At 38.8% G+C, this 27,990-nt stretch overlaps 1 protein-coding gene across 23 annotated transcripts; it reads left to right on the top strand.

Moving 5' to 3' along the window:
- Positions 1-46: 46 nt before the first annotated feature.
- Positions 47-27,355, top strand: mark2a (MAP/microtubule affinity-regulating kinase 2a). Of its 23 annotated transcripts, none has more exons than XM_079487385.1 (19): positions 54-1,180; positions 10,012-10,167; positions 10,624-10,677; positions 11,561-11,609; positions 12,650-12,715; positions 13,151-13,221; positions 13,919-13,975; positions 15,403-15,639; positions 15,713-15,832; positions 15,928-16,027; positions 16,400-16,512; positions 16,620-16,740; positions 16,820-16,947; positions 17,037-17,125; positions 18,778-18,915; positions 20,761-21,021; positions 22,241-22,267; positions 25,255-25,290; positions 25,689-27,355. In XM_079487385.1, exons 1-19 carry the CDS (start codon positions 1,130-1,132, stop codon positions 26,119-26,121), a joined length of 2,307 nt encoding a protein of 768 aa, XP_079343511.1. In that variant the 5' UTR covers positions 54-1,129; the 3' UTR covers positions 26,122-27,355. The 23 variants fall into 23 exon arrangements, with proteins under 23 accessions (XP_079343504.1, XP_079343511.1, XP_079343508.1 ...); XM_079487382.1 differs by having other exon boundaries at positions 25,252-25,290; XM_079487380.1 differs by having other exon boundaries at positions 15,928-16,063.
- Positions 27,356-27,990: the final 635 nt, after the last annotated feature.

Raw genomic sequence — 27,990 nt, 5'->3', positions numbered from 1 at the left:
ACTACGAATCAAAGACTTTTATTTTAAAACATCACATGAGGGAGTCAGAGGAAGTCGATCCTCGAGCAGGTTTCACATTTCTCTTGAACGCAAACAACACTCACTGGCGTCCGGGCGCTGCTGCGGTACCAGTCGTGACCGCCCGACAGTTCGCCTTATAAGCGCTCATACATATCATTCGCTTTACATCACCGACGGGAACGGAGCAATTTAGAGACATATACATGTGGGAAACGGTTACGACTTGTTTTTGCTACCACACTGTAAAAATATCAACGACTTTTTCGGAGTCACCCGGCCAGCTAACGCGCGTTAGCAGGTTAAATCAGATTTTCTGAGGCGCACAGATATCGCGTATGGCCATCACGATGTATTTGCTCTTGGATTATTAATTTGCCAGCTCGACACCACAACAAGTGGCCGTTAAAACATGGACATGTAGACACCTGTATGACGGATCATTTCTCACAGTAACGCTATACTGGGCGCTGCTGAGTTTGCTAACTGGAAGGAGCAGCTCGATAACTTGCCCTGAAGTTTGTCCGTAGTAAACTGGACTCTCATCTGCCTTTATTTACTGGCGTTAAGAGGAGACGACGACTTTAATTATTACATTACCAATGCACAACCCTATACAGTCGAACGTCGATAGTTTCGGCTAAATTAGGGACCCTCCGGACGTTTGCCACCTGGCCTGTTATAACTTTGAGTCCTCGGACTCGATTTTACACTTCTGTGCTGGGAACAATTTTCTTTTGTTTGCTATCAGCTAACGAGTTAAATTTAAACAGTCTATCCTTCTGTGGTGATATTCTTCCGTTTGACTTCAGAAAACCCCGTAAGAAGTTGAGATTCAATGTTGACGCCTAGTCGATACTGTTTGTCAACCAACTGAGGGATTGTATCAGGCAGTTTTGTTTATTTCCTGACAAATCACGTAAATTATGACTTAATGAGAGAGTCATATCAAAAGTCTACTGGTTTGGCATAAAGAGCTCAGGGTGGCTCTCTGAAAGTTGGACTTCGCACACTTCTCATCGTGCTGTACCCATGTCACGTTTGATTGAATTTTGAGGGCTGTGAACAAATTCAGTTTTAGAGAAAAAACTGTCAAATCCAGTCTCGGAAGATGTCGACCAGGACACCACTGTTACCAATGATTGATCACTCAACTGGCCAGGTGAGTTTTCTCTAAATGTGTCTTTAAGATGTAGGATGATTAGCCATCTTGTTTGTTTTGTGGATTGGTTTGTTTAGACATAGCTTGGCTGTAGGTCTAGTGTGCGTTTGGTCGTATGTGCAAGAATCTTTTTTTTAATTACTAAAGGATAATTCATTTCAGACCGTGGACAAAACAATAAAATAAGATGGTTTTGACTCTCTTCTATCTAGTTTAACGGCTGTACATCTATCAACACTGAGCAATGCTTCTGCAGTTGTTGAATTGCTTTTCAATACAATGAACTGATTTTTTGTATTAAGCTGACACAGCAGGAAACATTCTGTCAGTCCTTTATACACAGCCCTTTAGAAAGTAACTTACTCATTTACTTCAATTACATTTCTTTACCCTTTGAAGATCAGTGGTCAAACATTACTCTGTTTTGTTGTTGCCTTCTTACAATCTTCTACTTTTATAAGGCAGACTTTCTTTGCGGGTGATGTGGGTTTTGAAATAGCCCTGAAAATAACTGGTATTAAATCTACACCAAATTGTCTGTTAGCTAACACATGGTTTCTAGACACTTGAACCTCTCTGGACTGAATGCAAGGATTAATTCATTTGTTTACATTAGAGGACCGACATTCAACACACATTTTATAGCTTTCCGTAAACGGTTTTGACTTGTTTTAAATAAATCCGAAATGCATTTGTTCATTATTGTTTTAAAGGAACCCTCTAAAATGATGGATGGTAGGTAGCTAATTCTAATAAATACTTGTCTTTTTTATATCGCAACTTCGAGTTTAAAATTGGCTTTGATTTGACTTTGATTGTTTGATCCAATTGATTTTAAACTCTTGAGTTTATAGCTCATTGTTTATAGTACAGATGAAATGTTTCCTGACAAACCATAGCAAATCGTATTGCGATTTGCAGTGTATAAAAGGTTGGTCAACATTTTCTCTAAGCAACGTTCATGCTTAGGCACTAAAATATCAAGCCAAACGGATGTAGTGCAGACTAATGTTTTTAATCATCTCAGCCTGTTCCACATGTAAATCTGTCTTAGCTCAGATCAGGATTTATTCTATTTATTTACTCCTTAAGCAACGTTAGCGATGATTTGTAACGCCTGTCAGTCTGGACTAGTATTTCCAGTTAAACTGGGCATGGTTTGAGGAGTGTCACTGGGGGTGTGTTTAATGTTGAATGTTTACAAAGATTGATCTTCACGCACAGTGTGTTTTAGGCCTTCCCTAACCAGAAAGGCCGACAAGGTTAAGGCTAAAATGCACTACGAGACCTCTGCTCAGATTTTCTCCAGATTTTCAGTCAGGACTTGTTGCATAAAGTCTGTGCCAGTCTGCAGATTGATCAGTTAGTGTGTTTCTATCTGAACTTTCAAAAAGTCTGCAAGTGAATGAAATCTTGTAGTGTATTCCAGCCATTAGGTGATGGAAGAAAACAGCAGCCTTGCACAATCCTTTTTAAAGCCTGTTTTAAAGCAAACCCATTCATCAGATCGCCTGTAGCTTGAGCTTGGCATGGGCCTTCCAGTCTCAAGTATGAGGCTACAGCATAGTAAGTTTTACTGACGGGGGGTTGGTGTTCAGCTGGTGTCTATTTGCGTACTGGCTGCTACCTCCCTGCTCTGGAAATAGTCATGGTGTGATAAAAATACTGATATATGACAAGCCAGCTCACGCACCCTCTTTATTTACCACGCCCCTTTTGATCTACCCCACTGTTTTCCCCCAGTCTGAGAAAGTTGCCCCTCACACGGAGCCTCTACTTTGAAGCTCTTGTGTTGAACATGGTTTTGAGAGCGGTCGCTCGGCAACATTCTCGTAACCGGTGTCCTCTTTCGGGTGTGCGGTGCGTCTTGGGGTGGTTTTCGTATCCTTGTCAGATATTAGTCATTCACGCAGACCTGAATGTCCTCCCTCAAGCCTCTGTAATTAAAAACCAGCAGTTCAATAGGGTGCATGCACCATGCTCCACAACACTTTAGTGACAAAATTGTCTCCTGGCCAGCATGTTTGTTTCTGTTTACATATAAGGAAGAGTGGGGTAAGCTGTGTCAGCTTTTATTTAATTGTCTTAATTTAACAATTTAGGAATTAGCATTTATTTATATATATATATATATATAAAATAATGAATTTAAGCGATATTAAAAGACGAGTTCTTAAGTTATTAAAATTAAGAACGTTAAGTCAAATGTGGCACAGCTTACTGCTTTCTTCCTTATATGTAAATGTATCTTAGTTAAGCTTCATCAGAATGTCGATTTTTTTTTTTATCACTTTTAAATAGGGCTGCATGATTTGGAGAAAAAATTTAATCGCAACTTTTCTTTACTATTTTAAAAACATACATAACTATATATAATCCCACATATAACTATATATAGCCACATACAAACTATTTGCACTGTGCCACTGTTTATTTAAAACACCTAAACATTGGGGCAATTAAAAAAAGTTGTCATGAACTTGACAAATCAAGAACTTAACTTCAGTATGAATTTGAATGAAGTTTGAATCAATGATTTAACAAATATATATAAAATAGTACTTGTAAGAGAACAAACGTCGTAAAAATATCAACATGAGTAAAACCCTGACCATGACCTACATTAAGGTTGAACCGGTGAACGCAAATGTTTTATTCATTTAAAGTACAACATACATTACCAATTTTGAGGTCAAAAGGTAAAGAAGAATGTCCCTTATTTTGTCATTTGACTGGTTAAAATAACACTGCATGCGTTTATGCTGTGGCGTCATTCACACGTGCACACTGATGTTATCAGCCTCACGTTGTGAAAAATGGCAGAAGGCGGAGCGCTGCAGAGTCCGACCTAGGGTGAAATATTTGTTATGTCACGCCACTTCTCATATTTACCTGTTTCTGAATACTACATGAAAACACGCTGCTGAACTAAAATGTAAAAATTGCATGGATTTGCCATTTTCATTCCTAACAGTTGAAGAGTTAGCTTGGTCCGCTAACTATGTTAAAGTTTTCGTCTCGTAATTTAACAAAAAAATACAGTAATTCGCTCATAGCAAGTTATATAGTTAATAATGGCAGTGTGGCAGAACAATTATTTTGATTTCAAGTTGAAGATGGAACTCAACGCTCTCGTATCTTGCCACAGAGTGCTTTTTAGATTCTAAATGTCTTTTAAACGATAATAGCTATCCGGGAATAAAACATGAATTAGCACAGTTGTCCTGACACTGATAGGTAATTATTTATTGTGTAAAGTGATGTGTCAGTGAAAGGACCATTTAATATCATGCCATGAATATTATGTTACATTTGTATTTGAGTATGTATGATGAATACAATATTGTACAAGAAAAGTGAGCATCTTTGGCTTAATCATCACTATTACATGTTTTCCTCCTTTACTTAAATCTAGTATAAAATCAAAGATATATTAATCATATTTCATTAAACACCTGACAAATTATCAGATAGCTTTACTTTCCACTTATTTCTTATTATTGTTGATATTTGAAAAAGTAATTCAACTTTTTGTTGACACTAACAGTGAAATTTGATTATTTGTCCGACCTATTTTTGTAATAACCGACTACCAAACAAAAATGTCATCAATTACCGCAACATAAAAATGTATCACCGGCACAAGCCTACTTGCGAGCCTGTTTTTCTTTTGTCTCCCATCTCGTTTGGTACTCCTTTTGAAGATGGTCACTTTTACACATATTTCACAAATGTTCATGTTTTTTTTCTTTAGTTTTTTTTTTAAATACGGCCAAAAGTGAGTGGAAGCGAGCATGGCGAAAAATATAAGAACGCTTCGAGCTCTCAGAACTGATGTGTGGGTGTGCTTTGGTTTTAAAAATAAGTCATGGAGTAATGAGTTATATAAAATAAATGCTGTTTATAAGCTCGCAAGTCATGACCCACCAAGTCACTTCTGCATAGCATTAGACAAAAAGTTTATTCCAAAAAGTAACAAAGATATTAGCCAGGTGTTTAAACTGCCCACCATGTTCATTGTTTTCTCTGTAATACTCCACAACAGCCAAGTGACTTGAGTGACCCCCCTTATTCCCCTGTGGTAACCACTTGAGGGGCGCAATCCACAGCTTGGGAACCCAAACCTCTGATCTAAGGGTCCATGCATAGCACAGCATGTAATAAGGATGTTTTACACTTTTTTTCTATTTAATGTATCACAATATATATTCCAAATTTGTATCGTATCGAAATACAGAGCAACTTATTGTATCGTGATGTGTATCATATCGGCAATCACTTGCCGAAGCACAGCCCTAATATATATATGCAGTCAACTGGGCAGGAAATGCCAGCAGTGACAATATAAACCAATCTTGTCCGTATAGGAATCAGAGAACACACTATAACCGGTTCTCCCGATGTCATCAAAATTCTTTTGGACTTGAGACTTTTCATTATTACTCTAGTGACTGAATAGCTTAAATGAAGGGTTGTGTTGTGGGAGGTTGATTGTCTGGTTGGTTTTCGCACTGGTGCTAGGCTAAAGGAAATAAAGGTGTTGGAGAGAACTGGTTTTTCTAGGAGACAGGTAGAGCTAGTTCCTGCAGTGTTGTAATCGAGAAGCTCCTGTATACTTTATGGTGTTAGATTTTCGTATGAAAGAGAAGGATTCCACCTGGCAAGGCCCATTCTCTGGCAGGAGTTGCGAGTGTTTTATCGATGTTTATTGTGCGGGTGTGGCAATGAACGGCACTGTTCTGATTAAGGCATATGTTGTGAAATCAGAAACTGCTTTTATCTTGTTATAACACATCGAATGCTACTGGTTGCTGTCTTCCAGAGATATAAAAAAAGGTCTCCGGAAGGAAGGACATTTCAGAACTGTGTTCATGCACACAGACCATGTTTTATGGATGCTGATTTTTTTGTTTAGTTGAAACCACAAACAGAAAGTAAAGGCTTTAAAGGTTTAATATCTGGAACATGATTAAAGTTGTCGAATTACTTGATGTAAAAAAAACATGGAAGCAATTATACAGTTTTGTGTAATAGTGTAATGAATTCGAAACATTTTCCTTTAAGTAGGAATTGTGTGACTAGTTTACATGAACTTCAAGTAACTTGGTAGTCTTATTTTAGCTAAAATATTGTATTCACAGAAATTTGTTTTTAAAACCGTGAGTAATCGTGAAATACCCCCAAAAAAGGAACATTAAGATCCGAAAGGTCTGTCTCTTCTGTTATTTTTTATTTGTGTGTCGTCCTTGTCAATTCAATCCTTGAATTCCCCCAACTAATGACCATTATTTGTCAGCCCAACCTCTGGAGTGATTTGTTGCTGACCTACATAGTCTTTTAGTGACCTGCTATGGTGATAATGCAGTTTATTCAACATTCTGATCATAAAATTGTCCAACGCCTTGTTTAGTTAAGATAATTGGATCTAATAATAATTGTCTTTATTATGATAATCTTTTCAATTTCTTAGATTATACGTCCCTCTCTTCTACATAAATTCCCCAGCGATGACATCGTTCATCTAGCCCTCTTGTAAGTCTGAGTGGATCGCTGGTGGATCGGTTGAACTGGAGAAACCTTCAGTTTGCCTCTGTCTGTAGTTCGTCCGCTCCATTGTCTTGGTTCCCAGCTGTCCGGGCATGTCAACGCTCGTATCCCAAGAGCTTCTTGAAGGCCTCGTCTCGCTCCGGCAGCCACTCCTCCTGACAAACCCAGACACGTTGCTTCCTGTGTATGATCTGGAACTCAAATTATTTTTCTCCTCTCTCTATCTTACTATCCTCTATCACTGGACTTCCGGGAATTAGCTCAACTTCCTGTTGTGCCGCAGCGTTTGAGGACACTGCTTTTCTCAGCCCGGACCCCCTCAGAGATCCGCATGTAGATCTTATTTTAGGCAAAGACCTCCTGCTCTTTAAAATCCTTCTCGGAGTTATTTATCTATGGCTATCAACGCTGGGGTTTTGCTTTGAAACCAGCCTGGGGCATCTGTCTTCACGTTTGTCATGGGTTTTTGAGGACGTTAAACATGTTCATTGCTAAAAGCTAGAGGTACAGGATTTTAATAGTCGTGTTATTTACTGTAATATTTCACGGTAAAAATTAGCTGTAAATGTCTAGACTAGTCTATGACTAGTCACTCCAGTTTAAAGGAAGCGAACACAAACTTTGTCCATTTTACAGGGTTTATTAGTTATATATTCATTTTATTAATTTGATAGTAGTTTATACGTTCAGGTTGGAATCACTGAATGGAACCATGCAACTGTATCCTAATTATGGATAATTTATCATCATAATAAATACAAAATACTGGAAAACTGTTTCACGTTTATGTAAGTACCAAAAAATATTTGTTGTGGTTATATTGTACTTGTGTAGAGCTGAATCAGATCTAGAATAAAAGTTTGTGTTTACATAATATATGTCTGTGCACTGTGCATATACATTTTGTATTTATAAACACATACATGTACATGCATATATTCAATTTTTTTTTTAAATAAAAACTAACAATAAGGCATGTTGAATAATGTATGTTCCGAATGTATTCATATTGCTGCACCCACACTAACTGTGTTTCACTGAATGCGATTACAGACTGTAATGTTCATTAAAACACTTAAATGCAGATGTTCTTCCACACTACCACATGGGAGGTCTCTTAAAAGGCCTACAATGTGGCTTGTTTACTTCTATTGTCATTTTCTGTAGGGGAGGCAGCTCTCCTCATGTGCGTTGTGTCTATGCTTTCCCTCTTAGCTTTTAATACAAAATGAAGTCCGGTGTGCAGGAAGTTGTTTTGGTTTGTTTTTTCTTTGCTGTCTGTCTGTTTATAATCGAATCATAGGTGTGACTGATATCTTATGTTTTGAGCTTTTCTTCTGGTTTGCATCTTTTCCATTAAATGATGGCTTGTTGAAGTTGCTGTGGAGCGTGTATTGAAGGTCAGAGCTACGTGCTCTGTGTGCGTTCCACATTATTCTCACTGCAGACGTATGCTGCGCATCACCCCACCGTGACGTGCGCTTCGCTGCAGTATCATCACGTCACGATGAAGAGACGATGCTGCAGAAGCACGTACCTCTCTGTGTAGATAGCATGGGAAATGAAAATGAAAGGTGACTGAATTTGTAATCTAGGTATTTCACAGAAAATTCTCATTGATATGATGTCATTCTTGTTGTTTAAGGAACAGTTCACCCAAAAATGAAGACTCTGTCTTCATCTCACCCACCTTAAGTTGTTAAGTTGAAATATATTTGGAAGAATGCAGGAAAGCAAACAGTTCTGCGACACTTTTGACTTCCAAATTTTCTTACTAAAGTATATGGTGATATGCTTGAATGAATCATGCTTCGTCGCACCGGGACACATTGTTTTATAACATCTGAGAAATTTCTTGGGAACTTCTCAATGAATCACCAATAATGTGATGTGTTAAGCGGTATGGTAACCTCATCTTGCTCCATAAAGTAATTATGAGGAATGTTTGTCAAAACCAAACCACAGAGATTATCCAGCAATCTGATCTAAACCGGTCTCTGTAGTTGGCTAAGGTGAAGGGCATGTTTAGCGCAGTGATGTTCAGACTGCAGGGATGGACAAACTCTCACATGGACACGAATATGGTGGCATTAACCAACAGTTAAAGAGAGAGATGATCCAGACAATAGACAGTCTGTTCAAATCGATGTGCTCACCTCACGGCCTGACAGACTGTCCTCAGACTGTGAGCTCACAGAGGGGGACAGGTCACAATTGATGCACTGTTTCTATTCAACAAAGAAAGAGCAAACTGTTCCACAGACCCCCTGTTTATAAACATACTCCTCCCTCCCTCCATCTCTCACCATCAGATTTCCTGTCTCTGGTGTCTGTCGTGTGACCGAATTCACAGCATCACACACTCGCTCTCTCCCTCTCTCGCTCCCTCGCTCGCTCACTCACTCACTCACTCACTCACACTCTCTCTCTCTCTCTCTCTCTCTCACTCTCACTCTCTCAAATTGTATTGTTCTATAATTTTGCTATTTTTTATTATTGAAGTTTATAATAAAAGTAAGGCTTGTTCTTTTCCCATTTTGCATTAATATAACAAACCAAGACCATTAGCAAAACAAACACATCTGCTGATACAGAAGCACGTCCTTTTAGTTTTTTTAAAGATGTTCATTTAAATTTAAATGTTATGATTGTATTTTGTTCTAACATTTGCATAGTTGAAATGGGGAAAAACTGAAACAGGAAGTGGTTCTCAACCAGTATTATTTAAGTCCATAATGAATGTTTCTGCTGTGCATTGAATAAATAGCTTCTCATCTTTTGTACTTGCATGAGAATGCGGCTCTCTTCACTTGGCAGTAACCAACTGTGATCAATGTGGGGACTTTTACACATTATGAAATGCAAATATCAGAATTTGCAATTGTATTTGAATTTTGACCGAGGTTTGCTTCCATCGACTTGTTCCACAGTCAGTCGCATTCGTTTGAACAGCACATCAATTGTTAACCAAAGCGCTGTGTTCTCCACGTCCCTACCGTCTGATCATCTTTCACGCTCTTGCGTTTTTTTAACTTCTCGTCTCATGTCTTTCAGTCTATCCCCGCATGTCTGCTTAGTGTGAGAATCAGATGGCGACTGGCGACAGTCCTTTCCAATCAGAATCACCCAGGCTCTGATAAGGATATTATTAAACCAGTGCTCTGCAAACCTCTCATCTGTGCTTTTAGTTTTAACCTTCATAACAGTTTCCAGGTGCAAAATGGTAGTCACTAACATTCAGGATAAACAAATGGCCTGATCACTGTTTTGCTCTCTCTCCTCAGTCTCACTCCGACTCAAAGTCCAGCGGACGCTCCAACATGCTTCACTCCACAGTGGACGAGCAGCCCCACATCGGCTGCTACAGGCTTCTGAAAACTATCGGCAAAGGAAACTTCGCCAAGGTCAAACTCGCCAAGCATGTCCTCACTGGAAAAGAGGTGAGGATTGTGTCTTTTGATGCTTACCCTGAGATCTCAAACAGCTCCCACTCAGACTTTCATCACAATTCTCATATTTCTGCTACACACTGAATTCCATAATAGTATATGTATTTACACTTCCTGTTCAAAATGCTGATCATGTGACCGAGCTTGTTTTTAGATCCCTGTGCCTGCTAATATGCTGCAGCATGATGTCTGACGCACGGATAACATGCCTGATTGTAGAAAGTGGCTTGAGAACGATAGAGAATAGAGGGCAGGGGTAAAGATTGCGTTTGAGTCTCGCAGCTCTCGCTGCAGGAGTAACGTGCTGTAATCTCAATGTGGCGTGGTGAATTGCTTCCTGATGATGTGAGATTGTGATCTGTATGAAGGCAGACCTAGGCTGATATTCGCCCTGCAGCCTCAGCCCTTTTCCCAAGACCTAATCAAACGCTTAACTTTCTCGGTTAGGTGGCAGTGAAAATCATAGACAAGACTCAGCTCAACTCCTCCAGTCTTCAAAAGGTGAGTCTGACCTCTCTTCTTCTGCTTTGATACAGTTTACTGGTAGTTTTTAAACAACTTTCCCACCCCGTGTTGTGTCTCTTCTGTTCCCTCATGGCAGTCAAGAGGCAAAGCCTTTAGTCTGAAGGGTCCACGGCAGGGCAGGCATGTAATTATAGGAAATTAGACTCAAATGCTTCCTGAAGTATAGGGTTGGGTGGTGGTGGTTAACCACATCTTGTGTTGCACATATGTGTATACATTTACACATTGTGAGGTAGTGTTGTCACGATACCAAATGCTCAAAACCAGTAAAATGTTATTATTCTTAATATCATGAAAATCTAATATTAGATTGGGAAAATAACCAATGCTATCATACTTTAATTAAATCCAAATAATGTTGTGTATTCTGTTTAATTAAATAATAATTTATTGCAGACATTAATTGCTTTATTTTTGTATTACTCGACACTTAGTGATTGTTCACCCAAAAATTTAACTTATTTCGTCATGTACTCGCCCTCTTGTAATTTCAAACCTTTAATATGTTCTTTATTCTACAGAACAGCACACAATAGAAGATATTTTGAAGAACGTTTGTAACCGAACAGCACTGGTACTTATTCACTTCTATTGTATGGACACAAAATCAATGCAAGTGAATGAGGTCCAGTTAACAACATTCTTCAAAATATCTTCTTTTGTGTAGTGTGGAAGAAAATAATGTGTCATACAGGTTTGAAGGGACAAGACTGTGATAACCGAATGATATAATAAAAATGATAACAGAATTTCTATTTTGGGGTGAACTATCCCTTTAAATTCTGGCACATTTGATTTCTATGAAGGACAAATTCATTGTGTTTGCTGCACATTCACGTCTTGTGTTTTTGATTTTCAGCTATTTCGGGAAGTGAGGATCATGAAGCTTTTAAATCACCCAAATATTGGTAAGCTTAACTGACTGACAAATCACCCATAAGACTTTTAGCTCCAATCTCTACTTTTCCGGTTTTGGCTGTGCCCACAGGGTTTTTTCCTCCCTGTTTTGTGTTCATTAATCTGTCTCCAATCTGTGTCAGTGTTTTTCTGTGCAACTGGATTTAATGTCTATAAAACCCAAATCAGCATTATTATTCGTTCTTATCCATCATAGCTCACGGTTATTTGCCTTGACAGTATTCAGTATGTGGTCTGTCTTTCATTAATTTATTATTATATTACACGGTTCGTTGGAATGCTTGATTCTGATTGGCCTAACGCGACATTTGCAGGTTCGTTTTTCCCAAATATTTCAAATTCACATTTCATGTCCAGTTTTTGCTCATGTGGCAAGTAGCCGTCTTATAAGCAAGATAATGTACAAGCAGCTGGTTTTTATTGCGAAATAAGCACCTTCAGTGTGATACAAGACCCTCGGTTTCATGCCGGGTACTGATCACACTGTCTGGGCTTATTTCTACAAAAACAACTGGCTGCCTGTAGATTTTCCTTCATTTATTACACGGCTCGTTGGAATGCTTTATTCTGATTGGCCAGGCGCAACATTTACAGGTTATTCCCAGATAACAGCCGCTCAAAACTAACACACGGTAACCCAGATGCAGCCAATCATTTTGATAGGTTTTTTGACAAATTAAATATAAATATGTCTTTTAATAACATATGACATTATATTTGCAAATGATTAAACCAAATTGCCTGTTTGTGACATTTGAAAGATGTTTCTTACCTTTAAAATTGTAAACAGCTTTTCCAAGCAGCCGGCTATTGTTGTGAAATTAGCCCCTTCAATGTGATACACTGTCACACTTTTGGGGCTTATTTCTGAGATAATCGACTGGCTGTGCATTATCAATTACATAACATTGAGCATATCACACAGCTCCAGTCTAGCGTGCTATGTTGTAAATGGCTGGTCTGCTTATGTGGATTTTATAAAATGTCATGAATTTAACATTTCTGTTCTTTTTTTCTTGTCCTCTTACAGTGAAGTTATTTGAAGTGATTGAGACCGAGAAGACCCTCTACCTGGTGATGGAATATGCCAGCGGAGGTTAGAGCTCTCTCAAACCCATTTAAAGCTCATTTTATCTGCCTCATTACACCTCAGTTTCTATCAAATCTAATCCGCTGTGAATGTTCAGCTCTTCTGTAAATGCCTCTGGAGTTTACTGAAGGGATGTGACTCTCTGACACTGGTTCCCTTAAATAAAACCGCTCTCTGTCCTTAGCTAACCTCACCTCTTTGTGTACTTAAAGGGCTACATTTTATGCAGCGTCACTGACCTCTGCGAATCTAATTTATATGGGATCATGCCCTTTAAGAAAAAAAATCAAGGTTTTGCTTAAAGAGCTGTCTGTGTAGATCAATAGGCATTTTAGATAGGAAACAAACCAGCCTCTTTTTCTGCTTGGTCTTGTCATTATCTTACGCAATCATTCTGACTGTCTCATTCATGACTCTCTTGTTTCTCTCATTGCTGTGCAGGTGAGGTGTTCGATTACCTAGTAGCCCACGGCAGAATGAAAGAAAAAGAGGCCCGAGCCAAATTCAGACAGGTAAGATGCTGCACATTCGCCTTGTTTCACTCCTAGACAATTTGGGATGGGACATCTGATATGGCTGTTGAATGGATACAAAGCAGAAATAAAGGCTGTAAACACAACATCAGCGGTTAGGTTCTCTTACAAATGTGTTTTGTTGTTGGTTCTGGAAGACCTGAGGACCAAAGCATGATTTTTCTTACTGGGTGATTTATTTCAAGTTGTTATAAGGGGTCATATGACACGGCTAAAACAAATATTATTGTTTGTTTTAGATCTAATGCAATGTGTTTACACGATTTAATGATAAAAAAGCTCATCGCTCTGAAAAGCGAGGTGTGCTATGATTGGCCAGTTAACCAGTACGTAGTGATTGGTCGAATGCTTCAAGCGTGTAACGGAAATCTAACTCTTTCCATATTTGGAACGTCAGGTACCAAAGCAGTTGTACAGGTATGCCCACCTTACTTAGGTAAACATTTGGGCGGTCTTAGTCAAATCATACCACAAACTAACGTTGATTTGTGGGGGTGTGGTTATACGTTTCATGCAGGTCTGGGTGAGCATTCGCTTTTAGATAGAATGCATCTTTTGTTCTGACACTTGCAATTTAACATGTCTAATAAATGCATAAGCATATTCGCGCCATATGACCCCTATAAATGTTCCAATGATTGAAGACTGAGCTTGCATCTTTTTTGTTTGTGTGCAGATTGTGTCTGCAGTCCAGTACTGTCACCAAAAGTGCATTGTCCACAGAGACCTCAAGGTACATGATGCATTTCACACTGTTGTTTTATATATGTACAGTGGGGGAAATAATGATTTTGCTTACCATGAAATGAAGGGGTCTATAATTTTAATGGTAGGTTTATTTTAACTGATAAAGACAGAATATAAAAAGCAGGGGAAAAATTTGTAAATAAAGGTTATAAATTGATTTGCATTTCAGCCAGTGAAATAAGTATTTGAAACAAAACTTTGTGCTTGCCAACAAGGGGTTTCTCCAGCAAGTACAGAGGTCAGACATTGTTGGTCACCAGGAGTCCACTCCTCTGTGAATTTATAAGGTTCCTTGGCTGTCGCTCAGCAAATTGGAGTTTTAGCCTCCATCAGAGATTTTCTATAGGACTAGGGTCTAAAGACTGGCTAGGACATTTAATGTGCCAATCTTTGATTGTCTTTGCAATATGTTTTGGGTCTTTGTCATGTTAAAGGTACATCGTCATGTTAAAGGTACATCCATGACCCATCTTCAGTGATCTAGTTAAGTGGAGGAGGTTCTTGCCTAATATTTTATGGTACATGGGTGTGTCCCTCAGCCCCTCAATGCGGTAATGTCATCCTGTACCCACGCAGAGCAAAAGCCCTAAAGCGTAATGTTTCCCACAATGTGTTTCTCTGTAGGGATGTTGTTCTTGGGGTCATAGTCAGCATTTCTCTCCCTCCAAAAACAGGAGTAAATTTTCTTCTTGTTTGACCACAGCACTTTCTCCAAAGCCTTTTCTGAATCATTGTCCCTGACATCCTTTGAAACATATTTTGTCTTGACCATGGTGGTGGTTGAAATGAAAGATACAGATTCTGTTGGCAGGCATCTTTTATAAACATAACAAGCTGATTTAGTAGTACTTTCTTTAAGGACTAATCCGTGGTCCGTATATGCACATAAACAGAATTCTTATTGCTTGGTAGGGGATCAAATACTTATTTTACTGAGTGAAATGCAAATAAATGTATATAAAGGTTATATTGTTTCCCCAGATTTATTTGTTGATATTTGGTTTCTATCAGTTAAAATAAACCTACCATACAAATTATAGACCCTTCACTTCTTTGTAAGCAGGCAAACTTACAAAATCAGCAGGGGATAAAATAATTATTTCCCCCACTGTATGTATATATGGGTCAAAGACTAAAAATAATGTAAGCAGAAAAACAGTAAGTTTAATACTGCTTTGAATTGATTTAGTTTTTCTAAACAAAAATATCATAAATGTTTTCATATTTTACTAAAGCCCCCTAGAATCTCATTTAGTGTAACAATCCTGTCAGGCATATTTGCAACAAAAATAAATAAAAAAAATCCCAATATCCTAGGTTTTGCCCATTTTTACTCATTTAAAGCACAATAAAATGTAATATACTCCCTTATTCTATTATATATTTTAAAATCTACAAATCTCTTGCTTATAGGCAGAGAATCTGCTCCTGGATGCAGACATGAACATAAAAATAGCAGATTTCGGCTTCAGTAACGAGTTCACACTGGGCAACAAGCTGGACACGTTTTGTGGCAGCCCTCCCTACGCTGCCCCTGAGCTCTTTCAGGGCAAGAAGTATGACGGGCCGGAGGTGGACGTCTGGAGCTTGGGGGTCATACTGTACACACTGGTCAGCGGTTCTTTGCCATTTGATGGACAGAACCTAAAGGTGGGCATAAAATGTTAGGTCAGATGTCAACAACTTTGAATCAAATGCTTAAGTATTGTGTTTGCTTTTTCAGGAGCTGCGAGAACGAGTTTTGAGGGGAAAGTACAGGATTCCTTTCTACATGTCGACAGACTGTGAGAACCTGCTGAAGAAATTTCTTATACTCAACCCAACCAAGAGAGGAAGTCTTGAGGTTTGTATATGTGCATTTATCCGTTTTATTTTGGTGCTGCAGGTTTTCACATCGCACCCTTAAACATAAACTGCTCTTCTGCTTACACCCAGCAGCAGGCCATGAAGGACAGATGGATGAATGTGGGCCATGATGATGATGAGTTGAAGCCCTACATTGAGCCCCTGCCTGACTACAAGGACCCTAAGAGGACAGGTCAGCACCCCAGCAATACAGGGGTTTGGAAGAGAGGTGGGGTAGACGTGGTCCGGGGCTGTGATGATGGTGGTGGGTGGGGTTTGAGACAGAGATGGGTTATGATTAGGTGATTAATCATGGTGATGGTACTGGATCAGAATTCCTTGCAGCATCTGTGAGTTGAAATTAAGATTTTTATGTTTACTTGTCAGTGAATGGATTGTGCATTAGTGTTGTACAGAGTTTCATCAAGATTTTCTTTTGGTGGACAATAAAATGGATGAACAGGAAATTGTGGCATGTTTTGGATGGGCATGTTTATGAACCAGTCATGTTCATTTCTTCCACTGGTTTCTTCTACAACGTTAACTTATTTTTCTGTTTTCTCAGAAATCATGCTGCGAATGGGATACTCTCTAGAAGAGATCCAAGACTCCCTTATCAACCAAAAATACAATGATGTCATGGCAACTTACTTACTACTGGACTTTAGGAACTCAGAGGTATGTTACTGCTAAAGATCTCTGTGTGTTTGTAAATGAGGTTGTATATATACATGAATCTTTAGTTCCCTGAACTCAGTTATTTCACTCCCTTTTCTCTCTTCTAGCTGGATGAATTGACAATAAAGTCCCGCTTAGGAACGGACCTCACAAACAATGCCCAATCACCATGTCACAAGGGACAACGCAGTAACTCCAATCTGAAGCCCCGCAGATCCACAGACCAAAGTAAACCATCATCCCGCTGCAACATTACCCTCTTGCCCTTTCGACTTTTCTCCATTTTCGTCTTTTCTCTCCACCTCAGGTTCCTCCGTTTCCTCCAAGCGTCCTCAGGGTGACAGTAAGCACATCGGCAATTCAGGCAGCTCCACTAAAGTCCCACCCAGTCCGCTGATCTCCGGAGACAAGAAGAAAACTCCAACCCCTTCCACAGTGAGTACCTGAAGAACTGGAGAATGATACACAATGGAGTTTCAGAGTCACGTGACTGATCTTGATGTGCTTTGTGTGTGCCCCAATAGAACAGCATCCTCTCCTCAGGCACCAGCCGCAGCAGGAACTCTCCAACTGCTGAAAGACACACTTTGGGAGTACAAAATGGCAAGGACAGGTACTGCCACATTATTTTTCTTAAGAATCTTCTCTGTGTGTAACAAACCAGATGCCCGAGAATGGCTGTTTCAACAGCTTGTGAGCTGCCTACGGAGGGGGCCTAGTTGAAGCAGCACGGATGGATTTAGCATTCTCAGAAAATCCCTGCATGCATTGCGACAAGATCAATAAAAAACTCCAATAACTCCAAGATGGTAGCCAAAGTGATAGAAATGTTTATACTAAAAAGCATTGGTAAAAATAGTTCACAAAAGTCAGAGGTCACTTATGAGGTTCCTGTCTGATAAGGACGGTGAGTTAGAAGCCTATGTGGGCAGTTCGCTAGGTTTTGGAACAGAACTATGGTCTTCAATCTGGATTTATTAATTTATTAAAACTGGTGTGTGCGGGCGTATGTTTATACTTGGATTGTTTGGAAAGCCTCTCTGCGCTCAACACATTCTGTCAGGCTGCTCTCCTGCCAGCATGAGAAACATAATCCTGTTATACACACACATTCATTCTCACAGTGACAATTATTGGAAACAATTCTAATGTTACCTTTTTAAGCTCCATCTAGTGCAATTATGTTATTTAATAAAATAGATTTTTAGGTCATTTGACCCAACTCGTATAACTCATACCTCGAAGTCATCATTTTAAATATTGCAACAAATACTGTATCGTGAACTTTATACCGAGGTATTATCACACAGTGAGATTTTTATATTGTTACATCCCTAATCAATTAGCTTGAAGCAAATGCATTTAAAGCACTCAAAGATGGCAGCGTGGCACGTAAGCTTAAACACAATGGATAAAAATTTTTAAAATGAGAAGACAAGTAACCAAGAATTGTCCTTATAAACGGTCTGAAGATGTGCTGAAATGCATTGACGCATTACATCTGATGTGACCCTGATATGGTCAATCCCTTAATCTGGAGTTAGCGACTTTGGCCGACCCCATTATGGAGAGAGAGAGAGAGAGAGAGAGAGAGAGAATGGAAAAGCTGAAAACGGCAGCAGGGCAGCGTGATATGGATGTTTAAGTTTGCTGGAGGTGTTGATCTGCAGCACGTTCTGAATGCTGACGTGAAGGAAACGCTGAGTTCGGTGTGCACGCAAGGTCAAGATGCAGAGCAGCAAAATAAACTGACTAATAAAACACCTGTCACACACAAACACACACGTGCATTGTGTTTATTCCTGTGTTTATCCTGCTTGCTACTCCGCATATGTTATCATCGGTTTAATGCTGTTTACGTGTTTAATAATTGAGTTCATGCTAGTTGTTTTTCAATAAATGTGCTGTCAGTCGCTTTGATCATGGCACATCTCATTAAAAATGTATAGAGACAGAGAGAGCTTTGCAGCGATAATGCAAGTTTGTTTCGTGTGTGACAAGATGTGATCACTACTAAGGATGCTAAAAATAAAGGTTTTAAGACCAAAATAGCCTCCAAAGACCAAACTTGCATTATTGAAACGCAAGTGTTGTATTTTTATCATCCCTTGTGTGCGCTTGTATGTCATTGCTTTATTCCTTTACAAACCATAATTCATCTAAGCTGAATCTAACCTATCTGCTTTACATCCCCACCCATACGTCCCTCCACTTCATACGTGGGGGTTGTTCGTATATGGGGCTGTTATTCGTCTGTCCCCCCAGCCTGAACACTCCAGGGTCCCGAGCCTCAACCGCCTCGGCAGCTGCGGTCCTCGTCACCTCATCCCGCACCCGCCACCAAAAGTCTTTATCCACCTCTGCCCACCCCAGTCCCCCAGACCTCCACGCACAACGCCCCAGGCAAGTGGCAGCTACTGCCAAACTCAATTAGCAAAACCGAAGGTTGGGAGGGTCGACTTCGAGTCAGGGGATGGGTGGTTGTGTGATTTAAGTGTTTGGAAAGTTTTAGGTTAGTATTGCGCGACGGAATGACAAGACAGCGGCCTCCTGAATCAAGTTTTTGTTTCCAAGATCGAGATGCCACTAGATTAAAATTGAGATAGTTATGTAATACTGCTAAAAATCACTCAAGGTATATGGTTGGCATACTTGGATAGTAAGGTTTTGGTCATAGTGCCCTTAAATTTTCTCAACCATGCCTACTTCTCTTTGACCCGTTCTCCATCACAATAACACCACCGTCGCCCCTTTTCTCAGATACACCTTTGCGTCATCTAGCACATAACTCATCTGTTTCTAACCCATAACTCACTGCCTTTTCTTAAGACAGAGACCTTTGGTTATGCATGTGTGGTGTTTATGTCGATGACCTTCATGCTGTGTCTCTGTACTCCTCCTCTTTTACCTCCATTATTATTCTGAGGCATTGTGGTTTTGCCTGCTGGTCTGCAGATAAACCATACAGCACATTAATACCCACAACCCGGCTAAACACTGGTCTCAAACCTGTCTTACTGCTTGTGTTACTCCTATAATAACAGTAACTGCCTGGTTTTTTAAAAGACCTTAACCTTTTTGCCATCCTATGAGGTTAAACCTTGCGTCACTTGTATGCATGCTAAACAAGATATTTCTTTCTGAAGCTTCAGTTTTTAGGTTAACAGTGGTTGTTGGAGTTTCATGTTTTGTTGGTGATAGGTTTGTGAGAGCTATTATTAAAGGTGAAGTGTGCGATTAGTTTTCAAAGTAAAAACTATTTGCTGCTAGTATGGATGTAACACATCACTTAGCTCACGAAGCGATGTGATTCACAATACTGACTTGACGATACAATTTATTCACAATTTATTTTTAAGAATAAAAAATTTGAAATGAACAACTGCCCTAAACTAAACTGCAGTTTTAAAACAGATTCGAAATCAAATAAAAAATGAATAATACAAAAGTCTCTTTAATATAAACAAACTAAGACTTTGTCTGTGCTGTTCTTGGATTTTCTTTACATTTAAGAAATATCAGCATATTCACGTATACCAAGTTTGCAGTAAACACCATGGCCTCTGCTGTTCAAAATGTGTATTGCGATTCATTTAACATCTCAACCGACTTGAATCGTCACATATTATAATTGATTTTCTACGGCTTGCGTTACATCCCTAGCTGCAAGACTGCTATAAGTAAGCCATTTATTGAGCTTTGAAACGAATGTTTCAAGACGTTGCTCTGTTTAATGTAACCATACTAAGCATAGGCTCAACAATGGCCTAAGTTTGGGACAGAACTGTATTGGATTTGAAATGAACCGTTGTTTCATATTTAAATAGATATTTTGTCTATATTGAAACATGCATTAGCAGGAGGAGATGCTGTTGCTGTTATGTGTAGTGTGTTTACTGTATGAGCATCGTATTTAATTGGTGACTTGTACTATGTTTTGTTGTGAAGGGAGTCATTTTATATACAAATCTAAAATGAAAATTCTTGAATAATTTACTCACTCTGCAAGAAAAAAGACAGAAGAATTTTGAAGAATGTTGTTAACAAAACAACATTGACCCCAATTGACATCCATTTTATGACATTTCGCAAAATATCTTTTGCGTTTCACAGAAGTAATAGTCATACGGGTTCTGAACGTCATGATGGTGAATAATGACGACAATTTTATTTTAGGGGATATATCTTTTTAAAAAACCAAATCACCCCCAATTAACCCCTTCTCTTCTTCACCCCTGGAAAACACAGCACAACCACACAGAGAAATACAGCGGCGTCCCCCTCGGCTCAGAACATAAACATTTCCTCAGTGACAGACCGTACCAACTTCTCCCGAGGGGTGACGAGCAGAAGCACTTTCCACGCAGGTCAGCAGAGAGCAACACGAGACCAGCAAGCCTCGACATACAACGACCCCTCTGCCTCCCCGTCTCTATCCTATGGCAACAGCCAGGGGCGCCGTCCTGGGACGGGCATCTTCAGCAAGTTTACTTCCAAATTTGTACGCAGGTGAGTACACGTGGGTTAAAGAATATATTACTATATGATGTAGCTGTGAACAAATTCAAGTTTCAAGTAAATGCAATAAATCAAATATTTTTTTAAATTTCCCAGTTTTTTCTTCTTTACATCAGTATCGATATGAACTCTCGTAAGCCAGGGCTGTGACAAAATCGCTCCATTGATTCAAAATCAATTTGATTGAATGGAAATGCACATGAATGAATGTATTGCGTTGTGTGTATAATTGCACACATGCTCTTGACCCTCATTAGTAATCCCCTCTTACAGGACGAGATGGTTTGGAGTGGGACAGTTATTTATGGCTAAGATTAGAAACTCTGAATCTAAGGGCTGCAGGAGCAGAGATGGTTTTAAGTGTGAGACATGCAACGAAGGATAACTAACTTATTAAATCAGACCCCGATCTAACATCCATCCATCATGCAATGCAAATACCATTTATAGTTAATGTAACTTTATTAGATTAATTCCATTCTTTAATCTTACTACAAATCCTGTTTGCCCTGTTAGCGCTCACAAGCTAACTTTAATTGACTTTAGTCAGGGATGTTTTTTTTTTGTGAATGAATATGAGGTTGTGATGGAGAGGTTCTCTGTTAAATCTGACGTTTTTTGAGACACAATCGCAGTAACAACCAATCAAACAGGCTATACATCTATCACAGCCTAATTTTCATCACAGTAATTGTTCACCCAAAAAAAAAAATTCTGTCATCATTTACTCACCCTCAAGTTGTTCCAAATCTGTACAAGTTTTTTGTTGCTCTGATGAACACAGAGAAAGCTATTTGGATATAAAAATGCTTGTAACCAAATAGTTCTTGGCCATCGCACCGAACCGTTCTAAGCACAGACTGAAACGGTAACAGTTATGTTTTCACGTGAGCCTGGTTCGACAAGGCACGTTTACAAACTGTTCTCAGCTCGAAATCGTGCTAATGAATGCGCACAGAGGCGTTAAAGCTCCGTCTCCGTGTTTATCAGAACAAAGAAATCTGGAACAACTGGAGGGTGAGTAAAGGGGTGAACTGTCCCATTAAAGTGTCATCCCTGATTATGGTCCATGTTCACATGACACAATAGCCAAACAACTCCTTCGATCCATTCTCTTACCTGACAAAAAACTAAAAGTATCTAACTTTTGTGAGATTGTGAGAAACATTTTTCTTTCTTTTTTCTTCTCTTAATTTATTATTTTTTGTAGAAATCTCTCATTCAGATTTTCCAGAAGGTAGGCTATAACACCACCCTTAAGTTTTCCTGAAAAACAAATCTCCTTTTCTGTGCTCTTTCCTCCGTGGTGTCTTGTGTCTTGACCCAAGGTTTCCTTATTTGTTCCATATATAAATATCTTTCCATGGTAGTATTATGTACTAATGCTCTTCGTCCATTGCCTGACTCACTCCTCTGCCAGCCCTCTTTACTCCGCCACACATCCCACATTCACTCACATCACATCCCCCTTCGCCTGAACCCGTACAGTCTCCAGTCATGTACATTGTCTCTCCGCCCTTTGTGCAACATTGACTACACTCCTACAATGCAGTTAAATGATATTTTGATTCACAAAAAAAAACTTATATTTTGTCTTTACTGGTTGTATGCATCAACAAACACACTATGCATCCACCAATTGCTGATTCATATAAATGACTCAATGAGTGACTGGTTTCTTTTTAGCACATCTGTCAAAAAAGACAGAAATCAAAATAGTAACATGAACAGTTCCCTTGCATCAGGTAAGCTTATCATAGTTTGCTGATAAAATCACTCAGTCTGGCAGGATGGGTACAGTATGCAAGTTGTTTTCATGGTGAGGGTTCTGAAGAACGGCTCCTGTTTCTCTCTTTTTACGGTCTACTGCTTATAATTATTTTATGGCTGAGCTAAAATGGATTCGCTACTTTATCCCTGCGTTCTTGTGCTGCGCTGAGTCGTCTGGTCCGATGTTTTTCTCCCCCTCTTGCTCTCTTTTTTCTTTCAACACACACCTCACTGTTGTCAGCTACTGTACATATGAGCAGACAAAATTGTTGGGCTTTGATCCACATCAAACATAAGGCACACAGCATGGCAGCTACATTCTTACAGTTCATCTTTGACAGGCAAGCCTGATAAATGTAGGATATGGAGGGACCCCTGGTGGTCTACATTCAATAATTGAGATAAAAAAATTATAACCTTAAAATATAATTTTTACTGTAAAATACTATTTTAAATGTTCAGGGTCTCAAATAATATTAGCAAGGCTGCACCATATGGATTTGGATCCAGATTAACTTCATGGCAAGCAGACACCAAACCTTATGTAAGTGTACTAGACCCCAATAGAAAGCGCCTGTCTGCTAATTTGTGCAGGTTTGTATGCTCAATACATGGTGGCTTCTGAGTGTGTGTGTTCATTCCAAGATTGATGGTTTATGAGGAAAGTTGGTCATGAAATTGGTGAAGGGACTGTAAAGAAATTTTCTTTCTTCTGCTTCCAATATTCTTTGGCATTTTGCTGAAGGAAACAAAAAACGGATGTTCTAAACAATATTATAAATGTTTGGTAACACTTTACAATAAGGTTGTTTTTGTTAAATAAATCCATGAACTAACAATGAGCAATATAGTTTTCCGGCATTTATTAATCTTTGTTAACGTTCATTTCAAAACAGTTATTCATATTAGTTTATGGTGCGTTAGCTGATGTCAAAAAGTTTGATCCTGAAGTTATGCTGGGGCCACACCAAAAGACTCGGGCCAATTTCTCCCCTTCCGACAGTCCTACGTCAAGTCCCGATGATCTTAAACGGCTCTTAAAATAATCTTAACACACATCACACCACAGGGAAATTTAATAAGAGTGAATGAACCTGATCGGAAGAACATTAGAGACGCCCTGATCGTGAATCTAAAATATTCATGTTGAATATTTACGATCAGAATTCCTGGTGTTTGGGGAAACCCTGAGGACAAAGGCACAAGAACTCGAACTTGATTGTCAGGTGGAACAAAACAATACCCAATCAGAAAGCCAGCTGACAGAAGTATAATAACCGTAGCTTTCACTTCAACAAACTCTTTTCTTTGTCAATTTTCGGTCAAAAGAATTACAAACACTATCGTCGCAATTACAAATTATTTCAATAAAAAGCAGCCTATGTGCAAGTGACTGTACTGGTCCGAGTGTGCGGATGCTTTAAGGTGGAACAGAAAAAATAGGTCGAGTGGAGCCAGTAGACTCTTTCAGGTGATAATGTCAGCAGCTATTTTTTTACACAACTGTATTCATATTCTTCTTGAATTACTGTGAAGACATAAATACCACAATATCTGAGTTACAATAAAATTATATCTAGTGCTGTGCCACCTTAAATGCTTTAGACGACGCCGCTTGAGCAATTTCTCAACGATTAATAATATTTTTGGAATTGCATAAAAGGTTATATGTACACGTTTGTTCATATTGAACACATATATAATAATCAAAGCTTACAGTGTAATAGGAAATCTCACAAATTATATTGAGGCTTCAGATTGAGTTATTTATTGTGTTCACAGTCAAGACTCTGTGGTGTGCTGTCTTCGTCACATCTCGGCGCACAACACATAGGAGCAAAATGATTAAATCTAGGAATTTGTCTCCTCATGTTTGTCATCTCTCACCATTAATAATTCTTATAAGATTTAAAAAATATATTTAGGTGTGGCCCCAGCATTAGCGAATGCATTGAAGTGATAGTTCACCCATAAATGAAAATTCTGTCATGATTTACTTACCCTCTTGTCATTTCAAACCTGCATGACTTCAAAAGGAGATATTTTGAAGAAAGTTGGTACAACACTGGACCCCATTCACTTATATTGTATGGACACAGAACCAATGCAAGTGAATGGGGCCCAATTAGCATTATTTTCAAAATGTCATCATTGGTGTTCTGTGGAAGAAACTCATACAGGTTTGAAATGACAAAAGGGTGAGTAAATGACAATTTTTATTTATGGGCGAACTATCACTTAGGTTATGTTAACAAATACAACCTTATTATAAAGTGTTACCAATGTCACACAAATTTAAAACCTGTGTCTTTCTTCAAATGACAGTATTCAACTATATAATTGATAAATGCAGATTATAAAATGACATTGTAGAAATGTCTAAAGGACTATCCGCAGTAAGATAGCGAACTCCTAAAAAATGAGAGACTAAACTTGTTGGTTTTCTTTGAGGAGTCCGTATGAGGGAGAGTTTCGAGATGAGGCCAGCAGGTGAGGACATTGACTAATAAAAATCATTTGTCTCCAAAAATGTACTGCTCAAGTCACAAAATAATTTCATTTATATAATGTGAAATCTTTTAAAATTAGTTTAATCTACATCTTATCTTCATCTGGCATAGTTTCTCAATGTCTGAAAATAGATACATCTTAAATCAACCCAAATACAATATACAACTACCAAGCACCTTGCACTACCAAGCACCTTGCAAGATGCCCACTGTGTTAGCAGATTTTTTTGACTGCATTGTAGTCTTCCACCGAAACACGTTGTTGTTTTTTTGTTGTGAGAACTAGTATGTAAATATCACAGAATGTGAGTTAAAATTTGTGCTACCTTGTTTTCACTTTATAATTCCTGTTTGTACCTCTCATCGTTTTCACCAAAGACCCATGTTGAGCACAGCGGACAAGATGGAGAAAGGTACCCAGGGACTGCCCGGTGACGAAAACAAGGACTCCCTGTCATCTTCACCAGCATCCAGCACCCTTTCGTCCACCCAGGCCTCACGCGACACCAAGCCTCGCTCCTTACGCTTCACCTGGAGCATGAAGACCACCTCCTCCATGGAACCCAATGAAATGATGAAGGAGATCCGGAAAGTTCTGGACTCCAACAGCTGCGAGTACGATTTGCGTGAGCGTTTCATGCTCCTCTGCATTTCGGGCAACCCAGCACATGACGATTACGTCCAGTGGGAGATGGAGGTGTGCAAGTTACCTCGCCTCTCTCTCAACGGTGTACGCTTCAAGCGGATCTCCGGCACCTCCATCGCCTTCAAGAACATCGCCTCGAAGGTCGCCAATGAGCTAAAACTGTGAGGAAACTGGTGAGGTTTCTGAGGAAGAACGAGTGGAGCCCAAAAGCTGGGGCACTGTGAGAGATGGAGTTGTAAGCTTTTTGGCAGCAATGAATGAGTCTAGAGGCTGTAAAGAGGGAAAATGTGTAAGACAGGTTTATGGGGGACATTTGTGCATATAGACATTTTCAGGGGGTCTATTTTTTGGGGGAGGTGTTCTGTCTTGGTTTGGGTTTTCTGTTCCTTTATCACCCCTTCACCCAGTGCTTTGCGTCATCTTTTATTCGTGGCGATTTTGTTCAAGTTTTGTGGTTTTTCTTGGACCTCACAATTGTCCTAAGTTCTGAAAGTTAAGATAATGCCAGACATTGATCAATTTGAACGGTTTGTCGATGGTTTTTATCTACAAACACAATCCAGCTACTGTCATGGAAAGTTGAAACGCCCATATCCTGAACCTTGTCCCTTGTTCAAACACAAAATGATCATACCTAAATACCATATTACTTACTTCTAATTTCAGGATACCTACATTGAGCAGAGAGGAAGAGATTGGTGGTTTGATGCTTTGAATGTACAACACAAAATGCCAACAGGCATCTTCGATCTATGTGGTTAGATCACCCGATTTTCATATCTGACCAATAATAATATGGTAGCTAATCCTTAACCTCTGCCCCATTTCTACACCACACCATCTTATTTTAGCTGAAATGGAATTGTTGACTTGAACCCTCATTGTGTTGGAGGTACATTACCTATTGACACTTTGGCCCTGACAGTTAGTTTTGTTGTTGTTTTTTTTCCTCTACTGCAGAAGTTATATATCTGAAACTAATTAAGGGCCAATTAAGTAATTATTGGTGGGCTGTAGTGTAACTAAGAATTGCTGGTTGGATCCAATCTGCTGCACTGGAATGAGTATGTGTTTCGTTGCCTTTCTCTGGAGAAGATAATATTATTATTATATGAATAAACCAGAAGTTGGATGATTTGTGTTCAGTTTAGTGAATAACATTGTTTTTAATCATTGTTTGTTTTATTTTTTATTCTTTATTCTTTCATCTTCAAGCAGTCTTTGTTTCCATTCTTTAAACATGTTAAAGACACGATACAAATAAAACTATTTACTTTCTAAAATATTTCCAACTGGGCGCACAAACTTAGGCAAATTCACTAAAAGGAAATCTGTGTTCAGGATACTGTTTTCTAGGCACAATAGATGGTTCACGAAATAATAAAGATATTAAATTATATATATTTCCATTTGTGGGTCTGTAGATTATCATACATTTTCTAAGCATTCTTTGCCATCTGTGATATCTACAAGCGCTAAACTCTACAATTACAATATGGACCATATGGATTTGATCTCAATTATTGATGAGATAAAGCAATGAAGCAGAAAACCAGCCTTGAGCCAGGAGAACTTTATTTACTTTCTCTAATTTAGATATGAAACAACCTGCCTGGAAATTACAGTTCAAAAGCAATGCCATATAATCTATTTATAAATTTGTTCAATTGCTTTGCCTTTAACTGCTTCTGTCATTGGTGCACTTGTAGTTTTGCATGTAGGTGTAAGTATCATGAAGATGTTGCAGTTCGTATGGATTTCGTCTGTCTTTATTTTTTAAAGATTATTTTAAATTTCAATAATCCTTAGTTTATAAAATAATTCAACCCAATGACTAGGTCGGTGTAGGCCAGCCTATTTGTTATAGCACTTTATGTTCACACAAAAATCACTACTGAATTGATACAAAAACAGATTTGTTGAGATTTTAAATTTGACATTTAGTTTTTAAAAATAAAGTTGTATTTCCCATAATTCCAAAAACTGGACGCAACTTTCCATAGGCCTAAGCATCTTCAGGTTGGGAAGGGACCA

Source organism: Barbatula barbatula (assembly GCF_947034865.1).
Source record: "Barbatula barbatula genome assembly, chromosome: 22".
Taxonomy (NCBI): domain Eukaryota; kingdom Metazoa; phylum Chordata; class Actinopteri; order Cypriniformes; family Nemacheilidae; genus Barbatula; species Barbatula barbatula.
This window is presented reverse-complemented; position numbering and strand designations above follow the sequence as displayed.